Source organism: Pseudophryne corroboree, chromosome 7 (assembly GCF_028390025.1).
Source record: "Pseudophryne corroboree isolate aPseCor3 chromosome 7, aPseCor3.hap2, whole genome shotgun sequence".
NCBI classification, from domain to species: Eukaryota; Metazoa; Chordata; class Amphibia; order Anura; family Myobatrachidae; genus Pseudophryne; species Pseudophryne corroboree.
The window spans coordinates 99,276,878-99,297,380 of NC_086450.1; the positions used below are offsets into that span (position 1 = coordinate 99,276,878).

General features: G+C 46.1%; 1 protein-coding gene across 1 annotated transcript in view; it reads left to right on the forward strand.

Annotated features, from left to right (window-relative positions):
* Positions 1-265: 265 nt before the first annotated feature.
* Positions 266-20,503, forward strand: part of SLC25A12 (solute carrier family 25 member 12) — a 273,342-nt gene continuing 253,104 nt past the window's right edge. The window contains exons 1-2 of the mRNA XM_063933471.1: positions 266-414; positions 1,055-1,102. Of these exons, the coding sequence (XP_063789541.1) occupies positions 403-414; positions 1,055-1,102 (60 nt within the window). The 5' untranslated portion in view covers positions 266-402. The remainder of the gene's footprint in view (positions 415-1,054; positions 1,103-20,503) is intronic.

Consider the following 20,503-nt stretch of genomic DNA (forward strand, 5'->3'; position numbering starts at 1 on the left):
AGGTTATTATTAAGGTTACAATTTTTTTGTTTTTTTGTACAGGCAGAAACTGAAGAGACTACAAGCTGCAGTGAGTCTGTAGCTGGCAGAACACCAAAGACTATAGCTGAGGGTGTCTAATGTTTCCAAAGTGACACAATCATCAGCTGGCACCCCACAGCTAGCACATATAAATACTCTCTCTGCCCTCCGCCCACCAAGGCATGGCTATGAAAGAGAGGGAGGTCTCACAGGCGGCGCACCCTCCTGAGCAACGTGCATCAGTCCCACTCAGCAAGCCTAAATGAGGCACAAGAGCCTCCCACCTCATTATCATACAGCGCGCGTCCCCGGGGCTCAGGGAGCGCGTCTCCGACCAGCCCAGCTCTGACATCAATCACATACAGCAGCAGCAGCCCCACCATGGCGGTCAAGGTGACTCTAATAACTACGAGCTCCTGCTCATGCATAATACCTGCTACAAGCTCTGCCGCTTTCACTAACCCAGCTGCTGACACTCTCAGCTTGGAAGTACCATGCATGCCATGTCTTGTGTTGGGAGTGGCTGATGACTGCATTATTCACACAGTGTATGCAAGCACAGGGGCCCTGTTGCATTGATGCTTGTGTGCTGTCATGATCCAGTGGCACCAATCAGTTAATTAGGGAAACCATCCTGTGCTATTGCCTCCATGCCATGATGTGTGTCCTATGGTCCCTTTGCATAATTCCAGCCTCATTCTGCAGTGCTCATTGCTGGCTTGTATAGGCATGCATTATATAGGGTGATGTCTGACAGCAGATAAGTGACAGTGAAAGCATGGGGACAATCTCTTATCAGTATGTGGTTTGTAAACGTTGCTGAGTAGATTCACATTGTAAAACTCAGCTCTGCACTGGTCCCCTGATTACAAAGGTGCACGGTATGCTGTATACAATGCATGCTGAAAAAGCTGTCTGACTAGTCTTGCAACTGATCATAAATTGGGGGCAGCCAAAAGCTCTGTACGGATAAACATTTTCATTATTGTTTATTAAGTCTGACGTTATTGTTTATTCATATTTTTTCTTATAGCTCACAAAAAGAGCTGATCCTACTGAGTTGAAGGCTATATTTCTGCAGGTAAGGGCGATTTAATGTTGTTTTTTATATTTAGTTTAACATGTTTTGATTAAAAAGAAAAACATTTTTTGTAGTATTTACAAATTGTAATGGTCCTTTGTTGTTGTCATAAACCATATTAGATGATGTCCAGAGGAAACGTTTCGAACAACTTCCAAAGATGATAAAAATAAACTGAAAGTGGTTGTAAAATACGAATACAATTATTTTTTAATTATTCTATGTCACACACAAATTTGCGTGAAAAGTTTATGTGCAAAAACATACAGTTCCGTGAAGGATGTCTAACATATATTTTTATTGAACGTAAGTTTTGTAAGTGCTTTTAAAGGTAGTCATTAAGTTTAGAAGAATACACAATTCTAAAACCATTGACTGAGAGGATACAATGGGCATGATTCAATTCATCAACAGTTGAATAGCGCCAGGATTTAGCTCCTGGCGCTATTCAATTCAGCACAATGTGACACTTAATGACGGGATTTCTTCTGGCACCCCCGGGGGGTGCGAGCAGAAATCCCACAAAAGTGCCGGCGCAAGGCTGATTTCTACCCTTGGTGAAAACAGTGTTGCGCCGGGCACTTAAGTTGGAGAATACCCGTTCTCCCAACAAAACACCCTATTTATAGTCTGTGAAAATGGGCATTCTCCGACTTACCAAAGCGCTGAATTGAATAGCTGCCGCAGAATTGAACAGTGTCCAGTGAATAATATAAATCAATCTTCAGTGCGCAATGAAGCCCCTGGCGGGCTCGGTGATTGAGTATCCCATATCCAAATATTCTGAAATGCGTAATGTTCCGAAATACAGAATTTTTTTGAGCGAGATAGTGAAACCTTTGTTTTCTGATGGCTCAATGTACACAAACTTTGTTTAATACACAAAGTTATTAAAAATATTCTATTAAATGACTATCAGGCTGTGTACATAAGGTGTACATGAAACATAAATGCATGCTGTGCTTAGACTTGGGTCCCATCACCATGATATCTCATGCAATTATTCCAAAATACGGAAAATCCAATATCCAAAATACTTCTGGTCCCAAGCATTTTGGATAAGGGATACTCAACCTGTAGTGTGAAAGGGGTATAACTCAGATATTGGGGCCTTTAATATGTTGAAAAAATGCCCAGATTGTCAGGAAGAACAAAAAAATAGCCCAGTATGTACCTAGCTTTACAGTCACAATGGCAACAAGGAATATTTTTGTGTACATATTATTAGGTACATTATTATCCATCTATTATATAATTTTCAATAAGCAGCCGCTGGGCAATACATTGCTGTGTTTCTTTGAAAGGCAACTCTGAATATTTTATCCTTAATGAAACTTTCCTTACCGATATTTTAGTCATGTGACAACACCAGCAACCATTTTTTAAAATGAAACTGTAACTAATGAATGACTTATAATATATATATATTTTTTTTGCTTGCACTAGACCACAGGTTCTCAAACTCGGTCCTCAGGACCCCACACGGTCCATGTTTTGCAGGTCACATGTACATTTTTAAAATGTGACAGTTGGTGATACACAGTGCACCCGCCGGGTGACATGGAAAACATGAACCGTGTGGGGTCCTGAGGACCGAGTTTGAGAACCACTGCACTAGACCATAGGTTCTCAACCTCGGCCCTCAGGACCCCAAACAGTTCATGTTTTCCCAGTGTCCCCACCAAATCACACGTGAAATAACCAGCTCAGCCTGTGGATCTTTTGAAGTGTGTCAGTGAGTAATGATTACACCTGTGCACCTGCCAGGGGATATGGTCAGGATTTCGGCAGTTGGAATACCAACGTCCGGGATCCTGACATGAATCGCAATGCTGGTGCCAGACTCCCGAGTTCTGGGACCCTGAACAAAGGACTGCCGGCACTGGAGACAGGTAATCCATGAGGGAGAGTTAAGCTTAGGCATCACCGGGGAGAGTTAGGGTTACGCTGCGGGGGAGGGAAGGTTGGGCATCACTGGGGAGGAATAGGGTTAAGCTGAGGGAAAGGTGGGTTAGCGATTTGGAGTACCATAATTGCCTGATGGGTGTCGGGATACTCAGCGTCGGAATCCCGATGCTACAACCCTGCTAGTTGAACTGGAAAATGTAAACTGTTTGGGTCCTGAGGACCGAGTTTGAGAACCACTGCACTAGACTGATTAAGCAAATTATGTTGTGGATTTAACCAATATTACGGCAGTTGGTACTATGTAGGAACTAGTGGGACATGTGGTATTGGGTGTCTCATGCTATAGTGATCAGTTGATAATGAGTTAATATGCTGCAATTGCATAAATATAGGCCAATCCCACAAAATGTTATATGTAGGTTATTGGTCTCATTTAATTTCATTATTTTTAGCTTGTATGATTTATGCTTTAGACAGCATGTGACATACATTTCTTTCTTTTCAGTTGTATACTGTTGACTTTGTTGACATCCAAAGTTGTAATGTCCAGATATATTCTTGTTTTATCTCCTCATATTTGTTTGTGATCCTTAGTGTCTGTGTCAATAGTCCCTTTTAAGACGTTTCCATTGCTTAGACACAAATGCAAACTAATCTGTTGTAACATGTTGAGAAACCGGTTCCCCTACTTTGATTGTGGTGCTAGCCTACATACTTGGGAGATATTTTGTAACTTGACTGTCTTTTTAAATAGATTTGCACACCCTTTTTGTAATTCTATCAGTATAGACAAGCTATTGTGATTGGGCCACAACAAAAGAGGAAAATAAAAAATTGGATTCAGCATTTTAAAATTGGTTAGATCTTGCTTCAATCCAAAAATGTAATCTATTTTCTTGACTTTGATGAAATCATTGCTGGCTTTATCTGAATATTTAACTTTCACGCAGCACAAAACAAAATCTGAAACCACGAAAATGGATTTAGGCAAAAGAGGATTAATAGTGAAAATAAGCCCTTTTGTAATTTGGATGAATACTTGTTATTTTACTTTAAAATGCAAGTCCCAAATGGTAATTTCTATGATCACTGGGTCCAGTTATGATAAAATCATATTATTTACACCTGCACCTTTTTCTAGACCCAGGATTGATGTCACTGACTGACGGCACACCAGTGTGAAACCCAACTGCCATGATGCATTGATTAATATCAGCAAATTACTGTCATCGACCCTGGGGTCATAGTAACATAGTATCTGAGGTTGAAAAAAGACAATTGTCCATCGAGTTCAACCTATTTGTGGTCTCCTATGCATGATGATTTGACTAAAATTTCTGACTGATGCTGCTGTCAGCTGTTGCATTTTATCCCTATTTATAGTAACTATAATGCATGATTATGCACCATACTCCTGGATATCCTTATCCATTAGGAATTTATCTAACCCATTCTTAAAGGTGTTGACAGATTCCGCCATTACAACGCCCTCAGGCAGGGAATTACAAACACGTATTGTCCTTACCGTGAAAAAGCCTTTACGCCGTATTGTGCGGAATCTCCTTTCCTCTAACCTGAGCGAGTGTCCACGAGTCCTCGGTGTTGATCTAACCAAAAACAGGTCCCGCGCAAGCTCTGTGTATTGTCCCCTTATATATTTGTAGATGTTGATCATATCCCCTCTTAGTCTCCGCTTTTCCAATGTAAACATGCCTAGTCTTTCAAGCCTTACCTTGTATTCCATCGTCTCCATGCCCTTAATTAGTTTGGTCGCCCTCCTCTGTACCTTTTCAAGCTCCAGGATATCCTTTTTGTAGTACGGTGCCCAGAATTGTACACAGTATTCAAGGTGTGGCCTCACTAGTGATTTATATAACCGGAGTATAATACTCTCGCCCCTAGCATCAATACCCCGTTTTATGCATGCTAATATCTTATTAGCCTTCTTTGCTGCAGTCCTACTTTGGGTACTACTGCTTAGCTTGCTATCTATGAGGACACCTAAGTCCTTTTCCAGTACAGAATCCCCTAATTTTACCCCATTTAGTAGGTAGGTGTAATTTTTGTTCTTGTTACCACAGTGCGTTACCTTACACTTGTCTGTGTTGAAGCGCATTCTCCATTTGGCTGCCCATGCTTCTAATTTAACTAAGTCGTTCTGAAGAGACTCTGCATCCTCCTCTGTATTTATAGCCTTACACAATTTGGTATCATCTGCAAAAATTGACACCATGCTCTTTAGACCTTCTGTTATGTCGTTAATGAAAATATTGAACAATAGCGGTCCTAATACTGAGCCTTGCGGCACACCACTTAGCACTTCAGTCCAAGTTGAAAAAGATCCATTAACCACAACGCACTGCTCCCTGTTATCTAACCAGTTTTTGACCCAAGTGCATATTGTGCTTCCTAGCCCTGTGGTTGTGTTGGGGTCCTCTTACCCTCTAACTACACATACCAACTTATACCTCCAGAACCGTCGCTTACATTCTCTACACTTGAGGTCCATGCTATACACTTCTACCAACTACTAATCTTCAAGTTGCTGTCATTTACCATCCCCCTGGAATTTCCTACAAATTCCTCGACTACTTTTGCTTCCTCACTTCCTCTCTTCTGCCATTCCCTCCATTATCCTAGGTGATTTCAGCGGGTGTAGTATGGTATGCTGGCGGCTGGGATCCCGGCGGACAGCATACTGGCGTCGGGATCCCGACCGCTGGCATACAGACAGCTGGGTGAATGCAAATGAGCCCCTTGCGGGCTCGCTGCTATCGCCACGCTGCGGGCACGGTGGCGCGCCACGCTATTTATTCTCCCTCCAGCGTAGTCGTGGACCCCCAAGAGGGAGATTAGTTGTCGGTATGCTGGGTGTCGGGATTCCGGCGCCGTTATCCCAACAGCTGGCATACTGAATAATACCCAATTTCAACATCGATAACCTCACAAAATCACCTGCCTCTAAGCTCCTTAACCTCCCCTCTTCACTTGGTCTCTCCCAGTGGACCACCTCACCCTCCCATGTGAACGGGAGCTCACTGGATCTGGTTTTCACTCACCGTTGCAATATTTCTGATTTCTCCAACTCCCCTTTTCCCCTCTCAGACCACCACCTGCTCTCTTTCAACTTATCTATCTCCGCTTCCCCATCTCTCCTTTCTAAGGCTACCATCACTAAGCGTAACATTGAGGGTATTGACACTTCATCCCTATCCTCCCTGTTCGACTCACCTCTCTCTCTCTCTCTCCCCCCCCTCTCCCCCCCCTCTCTCTCTCTCTCCCCCCTCTCTCTCTCTCTCCCCCCTCTCTCCCCCCTCTCCCCCCCCCCCTCTCTCTCTCTCTCCCCCTCTCTCTCCCCCTCTCTCTCCCCCTCTCTCTCCCCCTCTCTCTCCCCCTCTCTCTCCCCCTCTCTCTCCCCCCTCTCTCTCCCCCCTCTCTCTCTCTCCCCCCCCCTCTCTCTCTCTCTCCCCCCTCTCCCCCCCCCCTCTCTCTCTCTCTCCCCCTCTCTCTCCCCCTCTCTCTCCCCCTCTCTCTCCCCCTCTCTCTCCCCCCTCTCTCTCTCTCTCTCCCCCCCCCTCTCTCTCTCTCTCTCTCTCCCCTCCCCCCTCTCTCCCCCTCTCTCTCCCTCCCCCCTCTCTCTCCCTCCCCCCTCTCTCTCCCTCCCCCCTCTCTCTCCCTCCCCCCTCTCTCTCCCCCCCCCCTCTCTCTCCCCCCCCCCCCCCCTCTTTCTCTCCCCTCCCTCTCTTTCTTAATAATACCCCTTTCAGACCGCCTGAGGCAGGTCGCACCAGGGAGCTTGACATGGTCGCTACCAGTGTGCGCCACGCCTCAGGCGCCCCGCTGCCGCTGTCTGCAACCCGGCATATTGCCAGGTTGGTGACGTCAATGGTGATGCGGTGGGGGCGGCGCTTGAAGATCGCGTGATCTCCAAGTGCCGCCCATCCACACAGAGAGAACGGGAAACGGGTCACAACGACCCAGGTCCCATTCACACAGCACAGTGAGCCGGGTTGAAGACGAGTTCAACCCTGCTCAGTAGCAGAAGGAGGGTAAGAATGGCACCAGAGAGAGGGGGAAGGCTCTGTGTAATATTACTCCCTACACACACACACACACACACACACACACACACACACACACACACACACACACACACACACACAAACATCTTTTCCATCCTTTCCTGCTTACAGTACCTCACAAGTTCAAGCAGCAGAATACTTATTTTTCTGTCCCTCTCTGAGCCTGACAGCCTTGTCCAAGTAGCTCCGCCCCCTCAGGTCTGTAGCCCCGCCCCTTTCCTGCAGGAGCAATGCCACGGTGTCAAGTGGGGGAGGACTGGAGAGGTTTGAAGCTGCCGACGCCAGTGCCTGTCACACAGTGTGACAGGCGCAGCAGCAGCAGGATGGCCAGGCGATGCAGAGCAGGGAGAACACCTCTCCAGCCTGGCAACTACCTGCTCTGCATCCCTTTGCCTGTACTTGATCTATATTGTCTTCAACTGTTAGTCCCTGTTTTCTTGTTTTGATTATTTATGTACTCTGTAACAGGCGCTGCAGAACCCTTGTGGCCCCATATAAATAATAATACAACAACGGAATCATATTTCCAAATGTTATAGCCATTGGACCTCTTTTAATACCCCTTTCGTACTTTTAATTCCTCTACCATCTGCTTAATTAATCCAGTGTGGGAGTATGGATAGGGTTCATTCTAGTACCCTGTATCTGTCGCAACCAGTACAATTTCCTCTTTTCTGCCTGGGGTGCCTCTCTCTGCCCTGGTGCTTTTAGCACACTCTGGTCTGTATTTCAGTATCTCCCATGACACTCCTATAAAACACAATCTCCAAGCATCTGATTAGCCACCCTTGTGTTACCTCCTAGTCACTGCCGAGGAGACCCATACATTTCCAATACACTTCTGCTAATGTGCCTCCAAATCTGCACTGTGACTATGCACGTACAAAGGTGGTTATTCCGAGTTGTTCGCTTGGTAATTTTCTTCGCATCGCAGCGATTTTCCGCTATTTGCGCATGCGCAATGTTCGCACTGCGACTGCGCCAAGTAAATTTGCTATGAAGATTGGTATTTTACTCACGGCATTACGAGGTTTTTTCTTCGTTCTGGAGATCGGAGTGTGATTGACAGGAAGTGGGTGTTTCTGGGCGGAAACTGGCCGTTTTATGGGAGTGTTTGAAAAAACGCTACCGTTTCTGGGAAAAATGCGGGAGTGGCTGGAGAAACGGAGGAGTGTCTGGGCGAACGCTGGGTGTGTTTGTGACGTCAAACCAGGAACGACAAGCACTGAACTGATCGCACTGGAAGAGTAAGTCTCGAGCTACTCAGAAACTGCACAGAGAAGTCTTTTCGCAATATTGCAAATCTTTCGTTCGCAATTTTGATAAGCTAAGATTCACTCCCAGTAGGCGGCGGCTTAGCGTGTGCAATGCTGCTAAAAGCAGCTTGCGAGCGAACAACTCGGAATGAGGGCCAAAATCAGGATGCATGCGCATACAATACAGGCCCTAAGGGTGAGATTCATCCAGCCTAAAGAGGACCAGTGGATGTGTTTCTCATAGCAGCCAATCAGGTTCTAGTGATCACTTATCTAGGGGCATATTTACTAGAGTGCGGGTTTATAGAAGTGGAGATGTTGCCCATAGCAACCAAACAGATTCTAGCTCCCAACCGCGGTCCTCAAGTACCCCCAACAGTTCATGTTTTCCAGGTCTCACAGGATTGCAAGTGAAATAATTAGCTCCACCTGTGGGTCTTTTAAAATATGTCAGCGAGTAATGAATACACCTGTTCAATTGCTAGGTGACCTGGAAAACACAAACTGTTGGGAGTTCTTTTGGACCAAGGTTGGGAACCACTGTTCTAGAAGGTGCTAAATAAATAAGTAGAATCTGATTGGTTGCTATGGGCAACATCTCCACTTCTATAAACCCGCGCCTTAGTAAATATACAGCCTAGAATTTGATTTGTTTTAGAAGTTTTGTTTTATTCCCCCCCCCAATAACCTAATCTATATTGAAACTGTTTCAATAATACATACGAATTTCAAACAAGAGGCAAGGTGGGTCATTCCGAGTTGCTCGCTAGCTACTTTTTGCAGCGCTGCGATCAGATAGTCTCCGCCTATAGGGGAGTGTATTTTCGCTTTGCAAGTGTGCGAATGCCTGTGCAGCCGAGCTCTGCAAAAAGGTAATGGCCGAAATGATATTCCTTCAAAGGAAGGGAATTTTAGTTATCCCTTACTTGGACGATTCCCTGATAAGGGTAAGATCCAGGGAACAGTTGGAGGTCGGTGTAGCACTATCTCAGGTAGTGTTGCTGCAGCACGGTTGGATTCTCAATATTCCAAAATCGCAGCTGGTTCCGACGACTTGTCTTCTGTTCCTAGGGATGATCCTGGACACAGTCCAGAAAAAGGTGTTTCTCCCGGAGGAGAAAGCCAGGGAGTTATCCGAGCTAGTCAGGAACCTCCTAAAACCGAGCCAAGTCTCAGTGCATCAATGCACAAGGGTTCTAAAAAAAAATGGTGGCTTCCTACGAAGCAATCCCATTCGGCAAAGAACTTTCCAGTGGGACCTGCTGGACAAATGGTCCGGGTCGCATCTTCAGATGCATCAGCGGATAACCCTGTCACCAAGGACAAGGGTGTCCCTCCTGTGGTGGTTGCAGAGTGCTCATCTTCTAGAGGGCCGCAGATTCGGCATTCAGGACTGGGTCCTGGTAACCACGGATGCCAGCCTGCGAGGCTGGGGAGCAGTCACACAGGGAAGGAATATCCAGGACTTATGGTCAAGCCTGGAGACATCACTTCACATAAATATCCTGAAGCTAAGGGACATTTACAATGCTCTAAGCTTAGCAAGACCTCTGCTTCAAGGTCAGCCGGTGTTGATCCAGTCGGACAACATCACGGCAGTCACCCACGTAAACAGACAGGGTGGCACAAGAAGCAGGAGGGCAATGGCAGAAGCTGCAAGGATTCTTCGCTGGGCGGAAAATCATGTGATAGCACTGTCAGCAGTATTCATTCCGGGAGTGGACAACTGGGAAGCAGACTTCCTCAGCACGACCTCCACCCGGGAGAGTGGGGACTTCACCCAGAAGTCTTCCACATGATTATAAACCGTTGGGAAAAACTCGACAGGTATTGCGCCAGGTCTAGGGACCCTCAGGCAATAGCTGTAGACGCTCTGGTAACACCGTGGGTGTACCAGTCAGGGTATGTGTTCCCTCCTCTGCCTCTCATACCCAAGGTACTGAGATTGATAAGATGGAGAGGAGTAAGCACTATATTCGTGGCTCCGGATTGGCCAAGAAGGATTTGGTAACCGGAACTTCAAGAGATGCTCACGGAGGATCCGTGGCCTCTACCTCTAAGAAGGGACCTGCTCCAGCAAGGACCCTGTCTGTTCCAAGAGTTACCGCGGCTGCGTTTGACGGCATGGCGGTTGAACGCCGGATCCTGAAGGAAAAAAGGCATTCCGGATGAAGTCATCCCTATCCTGATCAAAGCCAGGAAGGATGTAACCGCAAAAACATTATCACCGCAATTGGCAAAAATATGTTGCGTGGTGCGAGGCCAGTAAGGCCCGACGGTGGAAATTCAACTGGGTCGATTCCTACATTTCCTGCAAGCAGGAGTGTCTATGGGCCTGAAATTGGGGTCCATTAAGGTTCAAATTTCGGCCCTGTCAATTTTCTTCCAAAAAGAACTAGCTTCAGTCCCTGAAGTTCAGACGTTTGTAAAAGGGGTACTGCATATACAGCCTCCTTTTGTGCCTCCAGTGGCACTTTGGGTTTTCAATGTAGTTTTGGGTTCCAAAAGTCACATTGGTTTGAACCACTTAAATCTGTGGAGTTAAAATATCTCACATGGAAAGTGGTCATGCTGTTGGCCCTGGCCTGGGCCAGGCGCGTGTCAGAATTGGCGGCTTTATCCTGAAAAAGCCCTTATCTGATGTTCCATTCGGACAGGGCGGAATTGAGGACTCGTCCTCAGTTTCTCCCTAAGGTGGTTTCAGCGTTTCACCTGAACCAACCTATTTGTGGTGCCTGCAGCTACTAGGGACTTGGAGGACTCCAAGTTGTCAGGGCCCTGAAAATATATGTTTCCAGGAGGGCTGGAGTCAGGAAATCTGACTCGCTGTTTATCCTGTATGCACCCAACAAGCTGGGTGCTCCTGCTTCTAAGCAGACTATTGCTCGTTGGATTTGTAGTACAATTCAGCTTGCACATTCTGTGGCAGGCCTGCCACAGCCAAAAATCTGTAAATGCCCACTCCACAAGGAAGGTGGGCTCATCTTGGGCGGCTGCCCGAGGGGTCTCGGCTTTACAACTTTGCCGAGCAGCTACTTGGTCAGGAGCAAATACGTTTGTAAAATTATACAAAATTGATATCCTGGCTGAGGAGGACCTGGAGTTCTCTCATTTGGTGCTGCAGAGTCATCCGCACTCTCCCGCCCGTTTGGGAGCTTTGGTATAATCCCCATGGTCCTTACGGAGTCCCCAGCATCCACTTAGGACGTTAGAGAAAATAAGAATTTACTTACCGATAATTCTATTTCTCATAGTCCGTAGTGGATGCTGGGCGCCCATCCCAAGTGCGGATTGTCTGCAATACTTGTACATAGTTATTGTTACAAAAAATCGGGTTATTATTGTTGTGAGCCATCTTTCAGAGGCTCCTCTGTTATCATGCTGTTAACTGGGTTCAGATCACAGGTTATACGGTGTGATTGGTGTGGCTGGTATGAGTCTTACCCGGGATTCAAAATCCTTCCTTATTGTGTACGCTCGTCCGGGCACAGTATCCTAACTGAGGCTTGGAGGAGGGTCATAGGGGGAGGAGCCAGTGCACACCAGATAGTCCTAAAGCTTTCTTTAGATGTGCCCAGTCTCCTGCGGAGCCGCTATTCCCCATGGTCCTTACGGAGTCCCCAGCATCCACTACGGACTATGAGAAATAGAATTATCGGTAAGTAAATTCTTATTTTTCAAACCCAAATTCAAGACTTTTCTCTGGATAAATGCCAACCAAAGACCTAATTCTGTTCATTGCAGCCAATGCCAGCCAGCCAGCCAGTTCATTGTATTTCCAGCACTAGCCATTATTCCCAGGGCTTCTCTGCTCACAATGTGCTATCAAGTCATGCATCTACCCTTCATAAATTGTTTATGTATAGCAAATAATAAAGTGTTAGTAAATCCTGACACTGCAAACACTTCACACACTACAAACATTCCTTACTTAAATTCTCATGTGTTGAGTGTCTGGTAAAGAAAAGTTGTTTTCTCTTGCGTCCTAGAGGATGCTGGGGACTCCGTAAGGACCATGGGGTATAGATGGGCTCCGCAGGAGACATGGGCACTCTAAAGACTTTAGATAGGTGTGCACTGGCTCCTTCCTCTATGCCCCTCCTCCAGACCTCGGTTAGATCCTGTGCCCAGAGGAGACTGGATGCACTGCAGGGGAGCTCTACTGAGTTTCTCTGAAAAAACTTTTTGTTAGGTTTTTTATTTTCAGGAAGCACTGCTGGCAACAGGCTCCCTGCATCGTGGGACTGAGGGGAGAGAAGCAGACCTACTTAACTGATAGGCTCTGCTTCTTAAGCTACTGGACACCATTAGCTCCAGAGAGTCGGACCACAGGTGTCGTCCTCGCTGTTCGTCCTGGAGCCGCGCCGCCGTACTCCTCACAGAGCCGGAAGATAGAAGCCGAGTGAGTATAAGAAGAAAGAAGACTTCACAGGCGGCAGAAGACTTCAGATCTTCACTGAGGTACCGCGCAGCGGTAACGCGGCGCGCCATTGCTCCCAAACATACACACACAGAAGGCACTGTACGGGTGCAGGGCGCAGGGGGAGCGCCCTGGGCAGCAATTTTAACCTCAAGGGACACTGGCTAATATATTAGATACTGCGGAGGCAGTATATTGAAAAACCCCCGCCAGTATAAAGAATTTGAGCGGGACCGAAGCCCGCCGTTGAGGGGGCGGAGCTTGATCCTCCAGCACTAACCAGCGCCATTTTTCTCCACAACAAGCTGCAGAGAAGCTGCTCCCCGGACTCTCCCCTGCTGAGCAAGTACAGAGGGCAAAAAAAGAGGGGGGGGGCACATTTAATTGGTGCAGTAAGTGTATTATTTATTCTATAAAAGAGCGCTGTACAGTCTGGGATTTTATTCCAGTGTCCAGTGGCGCTGGGTGTGTGCTGGCATACTCTCTCTCTGTCTCTCCAAAGGGCCTTATTGGGGGGCTGTCCCCATAATTGTATATCCCAGTGTGTGTGGGAGTGTCAGTACGTGTGTGTCCACATGTCTGAAGCGGAAGGCTCGTCTAAGGAGGAGGTACAGCAGATGATTGTGGTGTCTCCGTCGGCGACGCGACACCTGATTGGTTGGATATGTGGAATGTTTTAAATGCAAATGTGTCATTATTACATAAAAGATTGGACAAAGCAGAGTCCAGAGAAAAAGCAGGGAGTCAATCCATGGCTTTGACTGTGTCACAAGGCTCTTCGGGCTCTCATAAACGTCCCCTGTCCAAGGTAGCAGACACTGATACCGACACGGATTCTGACTCCAGTGTCGACTACGATGATGCGAAGTTACACCCAAGGGTGGCCAAAAGTATTCATTATATGATTATTGCAATAAAAGATGTTTTGCATATCACAGAGGACCCCTCGGTGCCTGACATGAGGGTATGCATGTTTAAGAGAAGAAACCTGAGGTAACCTTTCCCCCATCTCATGAGCTGAACGCTTTATTTGAAAAAGCGTTTGAAATTCCAGACAAGAAACTGCAGATTCCCAAGAGAATTCTTATGGCGTATCCTTTCCCCGCACAGGACAGGTTACGGTGGGAATCCTCGCCCAGGGTGGACAAGGCTTTGAAGCGCTTGTCCAAAAAGGTGGCGCTACCGTCTCCAGATACGGGAGCCCTCAAGGATCCTGCTAATCGCAGACAGGAGACTACCTTAAAATCGATTTATACACATACGGGTGCCTTGCTCAGATCGGCAGTAGCGTCGGCATGGGTATGTAGCGCAATAGCACCATTGGCAGATAACTTGTCATCTGACATTGACACCCTAGATAAGGATAGCATTTTATTGACCTTGAGTCATATTAAAGACGCAGCGTTATATATGAGAGACGCTGCAAGAGACGTTGGGTTATTGGGTTCAAGAGCCAATGCCATGGCAATTTCTGCTAGGCGAGCCCTTTGGACCCGCCAATGGACGGGTGATGCTGATTCAAAGAGACATATGGAAACTTTGGCTTACAAGGGTGAGGTTTTATTTGGGGAGGGCCTCGCGGACCTGGTTTTCACAGCTACCGCGGGTAAATCTTCTTTTTTGCCTTATGTTCCCCCACAGCAAAAGAAAACACCTCAATATCAGATGCAGTCCTTTCGGTCGCATAAGTCCAGAACAGGTCGGGGCTCGTCCTTCCTCGCCAGAGGTAAGGGTAGAGGGAAAAGAATGCCTGCTACGGCTAGTTCCCAGGAACAGAAGTCCTCCCTGGCTTCTACAAAATCCACCGCATGACGCTGGGGCTCCACTGCGGGAGTCCGCGCCGGTGGGGGCACGCCTTCGACTCTTCAGCCAGGTCTGGGTTCTGTCAGATTTGGATCCTTGGGCGATAGAAATTGTATCCCAAGGCTACAAACTGGAATTCGAAGAAGTGCCTCCTCGCCGATTTTTCAAGTCGGCTTTGCCAGCTTCTCCCCCAGAGCGGGAAATAGTTTTAGCTGCAATACAAAAGCTGTGTCGACGGCAGGTGATTATCAAGGTTCCCTTAATACAACAGGAGAAAGGGTACTATTCGACCCTATTTGTGGTCCCGAAACCGGATGGCTCGGTCAGACCCATTCTGAATCTAAAATCCCTAAACCTGTATCTAAAAAGGTTCAAATTCAAGATGGAATCTCTCCGGGCAGTGATCTCCAGCCTGGAAGGGGGGGATTTTATGGTATCACTAGACATAAAGGATGCATACCTTCATGTCCCCATTTATTCTCCTCATCAGGCGTACCTGAGATTCGCTGTACAGGACTGTCATTACCAGTTTCAGACGTTGCCGTTTGGGCTGTCCACGGCCCCGAGGATTATCCCATACTTGGACGATCTCCTGAAAAAAGCGAGATCGAGAGATCAGTTGCTGAAAAGCGTGTCACTCTCTCTGAGAGTGCTGCAGCAACACGGCTGGATCCTAAATCTGCCAAAGTTGCAGTTGATTCTAACGACTCGGCTATCATTTTTAGGCATGATTCTGGACACGGAAAAGAAGAGGGTTTTTCTCCCAACGGAAAAGGCCCAGGAACTCCAGAGCATGGTCAGAGATCTGTTAAAGCCAAAAAGAGTGTCAGTTCATCAATGCACTCGAGTACTGGGAAAGATGGTGGCGGCCTACGAGGCCATCCCCTTCGGCAGGTTCCATGCGAGGACATTTCAGTGGGACCTTCTGGACAAGTGGTCGGGGTCCCATCTACAAATACATCAGAAAATAAGCCTTTCCCCCAGGGCCAGGGTGTCTCTCCTGTGGTGGCTGCAGAGTGCTCACCTTCTGGAGGGTCGCAGGTTCGGCATTCAAGACTGGGTTCTGGTAACCACGGACGCGAGCCTCCGAGGATGGGGAGCAGTCACACAAGGAAGACATATTCTGGGACTGTGGTCAAGCCAGGAGGCTTGTCTACACATCAATGTGCTGGAATTAAGGGCCATATACAACGGCCTTCGACAAGCGGAGACTCTTCTTCGAGACCTACCTGTTCTGATTCAATCGGACAACGTCACAGCAGTGGCTCATGTGAACCGCCAAGGCGGGACAAGGAGCAGAGTGGCAATGGCGGAAGCCACCAGGAATCTTCGCTGGGCGGAAAATCACGTAAGCTCGCTGTCAGCAGTCTTCATTCCGGGAGTGGACAACTGGGAAGCAGACTTCCTCAGCAGACACGATCTCCATCCAGGAGAGTGGGGTCTGCATCAAGAAGTTTTTGCAGAGATAACAAGTCGTTGGGGGCTTCCTCAAGTAGACATGATGGCGTCACGCCTCAACAAGAAACTTCTGAGGTATTTTTCCAGGTCAAAGGACCCTCAGGCTCTAGCGGTAGACGCCCTGGTGACACCGTGGGTGTTTCCGTTGGTCTATGTCTTCCCTCCTCTTCCACTCATCTCAAAAATACTGAGAATCCTAAGAAGAAAAAGAGTCCAGACGATACTCATTGTTCCGGATTGGCCTCGAAGGGCCTGGTATTCAGATCTTCAGGAGATGCTCACGGAAGATCCGTGGCCTCTTCCTCCCAGGGAGGACCTGTTGCAGCAGGGGCCCTGCGTGTTCCAAGACTTACCGCGGTAACGTTTGACGGCATGGCGGTTGAACGCCAAATCCTAGCTAGGAAAGGTATTCCGGGAGAAGTCATCCCTACTCTGATAAAAGCTAGGAAGGAGGTGACGGCGAAACATTATCACCGTATCTGGAGGAAATATGTATCTTGGTGTGAAGCCAAGAATGCTCCTACGGAAGATTTCCACCTGGGCCGTTTTCTCCACTTTCTGCAGACAGGAGTGGATATGGGCCTAAAGTTAGGCTCCATTAAGGTGCAGATTTCGGCCCTGTCAATATTCTTTCAGAAGGAATTGGCTTCTCTCCCAGAAGTCCAGACTTTTGTAAAGGGAGTGCTGCACATCCAACCTCCTTTTGTGCCCTCAGTGGCTCCATGGGACCTTAACGTGGTGTTACAGTTCCTTAAGTCACACTGGTTTGAACCGCTTCAAACAGTTGAGTTAAAATTTCTCACTTGGAAAGTGGTCATGTTGTTAGCCTTGACAACAATTGGCGGCTTTGTCTCACAAAAGCCCCTATCTGATTTTCCATGTGGATAGAGCAGAGTTGAGGACTCGTCCTCAATTTCTGCCTAAGGTGGTTTCATCGTTTCATATGAACCAACCTATTGTGGTGCCTGTGGCTACGGGTGACTTGGAGGATTCCAAGTCTCTTGATGTAGTCAGGGCCTTAAAAGTTTATGTAGCCAGGACGGCTCGGGTTAGGAAAACAGAGGCACTGTTTGTCCTGTATGCAGCCAACAAGGTTGGCGCTCCTGCTTCTAAGCAGACTATTGCCCGCTGGATCTGTAACACGATTCAGCAGGCTCATTCTACGGCTGGATTGCCGTTACCAAATTCTGTAAAGGCCCATTCCACTAGGAAGGTGGGCTCTTCTTGGGCGGCTGCCCGAGGCGTCTCGGCATTACAGCTGTGCCGAGCAGCTACTTGGCCGGGTTCAAACACTTTTGCAAAATTCTACAAGTTTGATACCCTGGCTGATGAGGACCTCATGTTTGCTCAATCGGTGCTGCAGAGTCATCCGCACTCTCCCGCCCTGTCTGGAGCTTTGGTAAAATCCCCATGGTCCTTACGGAGTCCCCAGCATCCTCTAGGACGTAAGAGAAAATAAGATTTTAAACCTACCGGTAAATCTTTTTCTCCTAGTCCGTAGACGATGCTGGGCGCCCGTCCCAGTGCGGACTAAATTCTGCAAGGCTTGTATATAGTTATTGCTTCATTAAGGGTTATGTTACAGTTTGATCAGTCTCTGGCTGATGCGGTTTTGTTTCACACTGTTAACTGGTTAGTATATTCCATGTTGTACGGTGTGGATGGTGTGGGCTGGTATGTATCTTGCCCTTAGATTAACAAAAATCCTTTCCTCGTACTGTCCGTCTCCTCTGGGCACAGTTCTTTAACTGAGGTCTGGAGGAGCCAGTGCACACCCATCTAAAGTCTTTAGAGTGCCCATGTCTCCTGCGGAGCCCGTCTATACCCCATGGTCCTTACGGAGTCCCCAGCATCCTCTACAGACTAGGAGAAAAAGATTTACCGGTAGGTTTAAAATCTTATTATTTTGCATTTACTATTAAGATCAGTTATCGCTAAGTAATGTTTTTGAAGCTGCATTTACCATACTGCATGTTGAATGCAGGCTAGTTGTGTATCCTACACCTAATGTTAACCTACCCTAAAACTACTTGCACACTGTTTGCAATTATTATTATTATTATTATTATTATTATTATTATTATTTTTTAATGTATGTTAAAAACGATTTCAACTGCATTGCATTAATCTACGTCACGTGTTTAATTGCATTTACTAATGTTCTCAAACCTTTTCAACATACAGCTGACAAAATGGGAGATTATCATAGTCCCCAAGCAACATACGTGTAGAAATGCAACATGGAAATGCATAATAACCACAGTGGGCCTTATTCAGAGTTTATTTAGCTAGCAGTTGCAATTTTTTTATTTTTATATATTTTTATTTTATCATGCACACATTTTCACAATGCTCGTCTTTTATTTCAGTTGTATAACTGTGTACTCTTGTTCAAAAAAGTGAGACTGTAACAGGCAGGTAGAAACAGGCAGACATGGCCAAAGTACTGTGAGCATATGGTGTTGACGCAAAGCACAGCTAAAGTGGCTGGCGAAAAGTCAACATAGATGCAAGCTCGGTTCTGAGCTCCAAGTGTTCTGACCCTGGTGTTAGTATGACATTGATAAAGATGACTGCATATGATCGGTCGCACTCTGTCAAAATGCACCAGTTTATGCAAAATCACTAAATCTCCTGGAACAAAGTGCTTTTTCCCTGCAGTGGATGTTCATCAGCTCATCCCATAGATTGTAAGCTTGCAAGCAGGGCCTTCTTACCACTCTGGGGTCTATTCAATGCCTGTCTGATCCTCCCCGACGGAGAGGATCCGACAGTTCAGTATTCAATTTGCAGGCAATTCCGACAGGTTTTTGCCTGTTTTCGACAATGCCGATCTGACTTTTTTTAAAGTCTGATTGACATTGTCGAAAACGGGCCAAAAACCTGTCGGATTCGCCCGCAAATCCAACAAAACACGAGTATCCGCTGCTAATCTGCCGATCCACATGTTTACCGACAAGTCGGATTTTTAAAAAAGTCGTAAAAACGGCACTATAATTGAATAGGTCAAATCCAAATTCGACCTTAAAAAGTCAGAAAGCGCAGTTTTTCCGACTTCTTTTTTTTAATTTTTTTAAATCCAACAGTAATTGAATAGACTCCTATGACTGTTTTGTCTTATCATTGTGTCCAGTTGTAAAGTGCAATGGAATTTGCTATGCTATATAACAAACTATTAATAAATAATAAATAAGCCTGCATAGATATTTTAAAGTGGGGATACTAATTAAAAAAAAATCCTGTTTGCATCTGCTTCTCTTTCTATTTTACATGCTCCAAGACAACTGGGTACGTATCATCTGCACCATGCAACCATTAACTGTAATTTGTTTTCATATGTGCCGTGATTTTTTTTTTAGCAGTTTTAGAACGCACGATGAAACAACGCGTCCAGTAGTGTTCCAGCTGCATTAGAACCAGGGCCGTCAAGGGGAGGGAACCGCAGTTTGAGACTTGCGAATGACTCTGAATGAATGGGTCGCAAAAATCCACATTTATTTTTCAGAAGCATTTTGCTATTTTGTCTACTTGCAACTCGGAATAAGGTCCTATGCATTGTCCTTACGCTAAAGTGAAGTTTTCAGCTGTATTAAGGCATTTCCTATGTAGTAAAATGAAGCAAGAAGCTTTAAAAAAAAAAAAAAAAAACCAAAACTCTCTGCAGCCAATAAAAGTTAAACACAAGAAATCATTTGCGTACTGACGTGCATTAGAAACACATCTTAAATGCAGAATTCTAAACCCCATTCCTTACAACCCATTTTCGGAGTTAATGTCGGCAATAAAAATAATCTTGATATTTGCTAGTTCAAAATGTATCAAGATCAAGGTTGACTAAATGATGTTGAATTCAGAGAGTGGGTCACATCTAGAAGTTTGGAGAACATGGGCATCTTAATGCATCAATAGAAGTGTCTCCCAAAGTTAAGTACACAGGCTTCTTAGCTTTGGGAATTTGTCCAGTCCTGACCTTTTCTACATTTTGGGCCTGATGTAGAGTTAAAGGTAAAAGTTCATAATTTACACAATTTGTTTCTCCAGCTGTGTTTTCAGTTACCGCTATCTAAAGATTATTGCATATTTAAACATTGCTTATATACTTAAACAAGTGAGCTAAACAGCACTTACCGTTTATTTACTCTGTAATGGGCGCTGCTGATCCCTTGTGGCGCCATATAAATAAAGGATGATAATAATAATGATACACTACATCCTGCACAAACTTGACTTTGGAATTTTCTTCTGTGGACTTTGGGCCTAATTCAGATTTGTAAGCAAAGCAGAAAAAGCACACAACTGGGCAAAACCGTGTTGCACTGCAAGTGGGGCAGATTTAACGTGCAGAGAGATTTAGATTTGGGGGGGTTATATGTTTTCCGTGCAGGATAAATACCGGCTGCTTTTGCATGTAGCCCACAAATGTTATACAGCTTTATTTTTACACTGCAATTTAGATTTCAGTTTTGACACACCC